Source organism: Lactuca saligna, chromosome 1 (assembly GCF_052625555.1).
Source record: "Lactuca saligna cultivar CGN05327 chromosome 1, ASM5262555v1, whole genome shotgun sequence".
Taxonomy (NCBI): Eukaryota; Viridiplantae; Streptophyta; class Magnoliopsida; order Asterales; family Asteraceae; genus Lactuca; species Lactuca saligna.
This window is the reverse complement of record NC_136417.1, coordinates 171,343,419-171,347,597: the sequence shown is the minus strand read 5'-3', so window position 1 is coordinate 171,347,597 and position 4,179 is coordinate 171,343,419. Positions and strand designations below refer to the sequence as shown.

Sequence of the window (4,179 nt, the reverse complement as noted above, 5' to 3'; positions counted from 1 at the left end):
AGCAAGAAGCCATTGTTGATTTTGGAGGTGTAATCTTGCAAGGGAAAGGAAGCAATAGCTAAGGAGAATCAAGAGGAGCCACTTCCTGAAGATTTGAGGACCAGAACATCACATTTGAGGTAGTACCTTCGAGCTATTCTCTGTTATGTTGGTGTTTATTTTGATTTAGGGCTTATTAAGCACTTTTGTGGCTTGATCTAGTGCTTCCTTGGTCCCTTAAGCGATTTAGGTTCTAGATCTGGACGCTTGGAGGTCCAGAGTGTGCCTTTGCCCAAGCTTTTTATGAACCCATGGGGGTTTTGGATTGGGGTCCTTGTGTTTGAGGTCAAAACACCATTTGTGAGTCAAGGAGTGTGTTATGAGCACCACGTATTGGACTTTACGTGATGAATATGCTTAGAAGGGCCAGATCTATGAGTTGTTGGAACGGATCTGACCTCAGAAACAAGTTTGAGTTGATGCATGGCATGGACTCGCCGAGTCTGAAGAACAGACTCGGCGAGTAGCTTGAAGGTTGCCCTTAACTACTCAGCGAGTGGTCCTGCCGAGTTATGGGTTAACTCAGTGAGTCAGGGAGAGTTGGTGAGCGTTGACAGTTGGACTGATTCGAGCCGGGACTCGCCGAGTTGTTCTTCAGACTTGGCGAGTTGAGTCGGGGTGGCCCCGCGATTCTTACTAGGTGGAACTCGTCGAGTCAGGGGAGTACTCGACGTGTCAAAAGGGAATCCTAGAGAGTTGGGGAAAACGTCTAGACTCGCCGAGTCACCCTAGTGCACTCGCCGAGTCTGGTCAAAGTTGACCGTTGACCGTTGACCAGTGTTGACTTGATAGGGGTAGTTAACCCTACTAGTGTTAACTAGAGGTATATTGTATTATAGGAGGATTATAGCTCGGCAGATCGAGCACGAGTGATTCTGGGATTTTGCTAGTTATCGAGATATGCGAGGTGAGTCTTCTCACTATACTTTACCTTGAGTAGGTAATCAGAGTTATGTGTTAGAGTATTTGTATGCTATGTATGTTATGTGTTGTACTACATTATTTCTATGTGATTTATGCTGTGCATGTTTACAGAGTTAGAACCTGAGGGTTCACAGAGTTTGGGTGTACGGACCCATATAGTTATAGCCTCGAGTGGCTAATATGTGTTTTATGTGGTATTTTGGGGAACTCACTAAGCTTCGTGCTTACAGTGTTAGTGTTGTTGTTTCAGGTACTAGCGATGACCGTGGGAAGGCGCCGGTTTGATCTGTACACACGCATGGGATTTTTGATATATATATGATCTTGGGATTTTGTATGATGTGAATTGAGATTTGGAACTTAATGTTTTACGGAAAATAATTGAGAAATGTTTTTATAATTTTCAAAAATTATTTTTGAAAAATTTACAGTGTTACAAAACTCATGGATATTTTTTTATATTTTGTTTCATCATACTTTAACTATTTTGGCATGTAATATTTAAAACACAGTACTCGATGTAAACAATGAATGTTTCTATATTACATGTATGATAATGACGATGTTATATTATATACTCTGTAATGATAGTACAACAATGGAGTCACGCACAAGCCCCCGATCGTTTCCGGCTTGTGGTTCGGGGGTTTGACACATACCAAGTTAATGGAAACCCAAGCGCTCGTTTTCAAACTCGCTCTGCCACAAGTGTTCAAAATGAATGCCATTTTTCAAGATTTATTTCCATGGTTGAACCCAAATCCATAATGGAAGCACTAGTACATGCTGAATGGATTACAGCTATCCAGGAAGAATTGGCAGAATTCGATAGGAATGAAGTATGGACACTTGCCCCTCATACTCAAAATCAACCAATTGTCGGTACAAGATGGGTGTTTCGAAACAAGCTAGTTGACGTATGAGTTATCATTAAAAATAAAGCAAGGTTGGTTGCCAAAGGATTCACACAGATTGAAGGACTTGATTATGGTGAGACCTTTGCCCCCGTTGCTCGTCTTGAAGCTTTCAGGATCTTTCTTGTTTCTGCTGCTCACAAAGGGTTTAAGGTTTACCAGATGGACATCAAAAGTGCTTTTCTAAATGGTGAACTTGGATACTGAAGTGTATCTTCAACATCCTCCCGATTTTGTCATCCTCTCATTTCTGAATCACTGGTACAAACTCCAGAAAGCTATATAGGGCCTCAAGTAAGCCCCTCGCGCCTGGTACAAGATGCTTACCAACTTCCTCAAGCGTTCTGGTTTTCAAAGAGGTATTCTCGATCCTACCCTGTTTTGATGGTCCAATGGAAAACATCTCATGCTTGTCCAAATATATATTGATGATATCATTTTTGGATCTACGGATTCATCAATAGTTGCTAACTTTGTTAAGTTAATGATTAATTGATTCCAAATGAGTATGAATCTTGAATTGAGTGTTTTCCTCGGTCTCTAAGTCAAATAAATCAATCGAGGAAATTTCATTAACCAAGAAAAGTGTATCTCAAAACTTCTCAAAAAGTACTCGATGGAAACATGTGTCTCCGCCAAGGTACCCATATGGTTCGGACACAAATTATTTTCGGATCCATCCGGTGTTTCAGTTTATGAAAAGAAGTATAGAGGAATGATTCGGTCTTTACACTATCTTACAACAAGTCGTCCAGAAATCATGTTTGGTACTTGACTTTGTGCCAGATTCCAAGTTAATCCAAATATGTCTCAACTTTTGGTTGTGAAACAAATATTCCGATATCTCAAAGGAACAAAGAGTCTTGAAATCTGGTACTCAACAAACGAGAGTTTTCTTCTTCAAGCTTACTCATACTCAAACTATGGCGGTCTTCAGTTGGATAGAAAAAGCACATCTGGTGGCTATAAATTTTTAGGTGGTCTACTGGTAAGCTGGTCATCCAAGAAGCAGAACTGCATTGCACTCTCAACAGCCGAAGCGGAATACATTGCTGCTGCTAGCTGTACTTCTCAAGTTCTCTGGTTAAAATCTCAGCTTTTGGACTATGGTTACCGTTTACAACGAATTCCTATATATATCGTGATTCTAAAAGTTCAATTGCTATTTTGCACAACCCAATTCAACACTGTATCACGAAGCACATCAATATACGTTCATTAAAGATCATGTTTTAAATGGTAACATCGAACTTATTTTTGTTCCATCTGACGATGAAATCGCTGATGTCTATAATAAGGCATTAGAAGCAACCAAATTCAATAGTTTTTTGAGCAGAATGGGTATCATGATGCCCGATCCTCATTTCTTTCAAGAGGTTTGTAGTCTCTGATAACAACATCAGCAAGAAGATTAGCTCCGGAGTTGAAATTTTCTCTCATCTCGGAACTATTGCCTCTCGGAATAAATAGGGTCATTTTATGTGTCTTTTTATCTAACCACCTCTGGTAGTTTTAAGTTGTACATCTCATCTAATCATATGAAGTCCGTGACCAATATAATCACATTGGTACTAATCTCACCTCTGAATTTAATTCATAAGATCATCCTGGAATTATAGTCAAGAACGATATTGAACTCTCATTCTTTGTCCAAGATCACATTCTTCATCTTTGGAACTTTTCAAAATTTCACTCCGAACTCTTGGCTTCAGAATCTCTTCAAAATTCTGCTCCATAATCTTTTCAAAACTTACTCATGAATTTCATAAAAAACTTTCACTCCAGACTCTTGGCTCTGGAATCCTTAAAAAATTCAATCCGGACCTTATGACTCAATTGCTTCATTTCGGAACCTATCTCTGACCTTTTTCATGTTCCGAGATCAATAATTTTTTTCGGACTCTTCATGTTAAGAAAATATTTCAAAACTTTCCGCAACCCTATGGTTCCGAAATCAAATCACATTACTAAGTCCAAAAGGTTTTTAGGTGAAACGTTTTTTAACTGTTACTTTTTAATGATGATTATCTTTTCACCCTCGAAACTTGCGCCATGTTGCACACGTCTCGATGGATTTAACATCCCGTCTTCTAAGTGACGTTTTCTAAATTGTACATCACGCCACAGTTACTTTAGGCGTTGTAGGTGAACTCAAACCTTTTTTGGCAACACATTTAATGCGGTCTGATTTCATATCCGATTGTTATCATTGCACTCCCAACCCGACCCGTTTCCTTAACCTAGAAAAACCCTTCTCAAACCCTCTTTTCCCCTTTACGCGCACAATAGAGCCAACATCCTT

At 39.5% G+C, this 4,179-nt stretch overlaps 1 protein-coding gene across 1 annotated transcript; it reads left to right on the top strand.

Moving 5' to 3' along the window:
• Window positions 1-1,730: 1,730 nt before the first annotated feature.
• LOC145013478 (putative mitochondrial protein AtMg00820) lies at window positions 1,731-2,084 on the top strand. The gene is made up of 2 exons (XM_078972191.1): window positions 1,731-1,845; window positions 1,906-2,084. Exons 1-2 carry the CDS (start codon window positions 1,731-1,733, stop codon window positions 2,082-2,084), a joined length of 294 nt encoding a protein of 97 aa, XP_078828317.1.
• Window positions 2,085-4,179: the final 2,095 nt, after the last annotated feature.

Bases quoted from the DNA above. Each gene is read 5' to 3' on its own strand.
- LOC145013478 (XM_078972191.1), top strand. From the start codon at position 1,731: ATGGAAGCACTAGTACATGCTGAATGGATTACAGCTATCCAGGAAGAA. The intron at 1,846-1,905 runs GTACAAGATGGG...TTAAAAATAAAG, and splicing joins TCAAAATCAACCAATTGTCG to CAAGGTTGGTTGCCAAAGGA.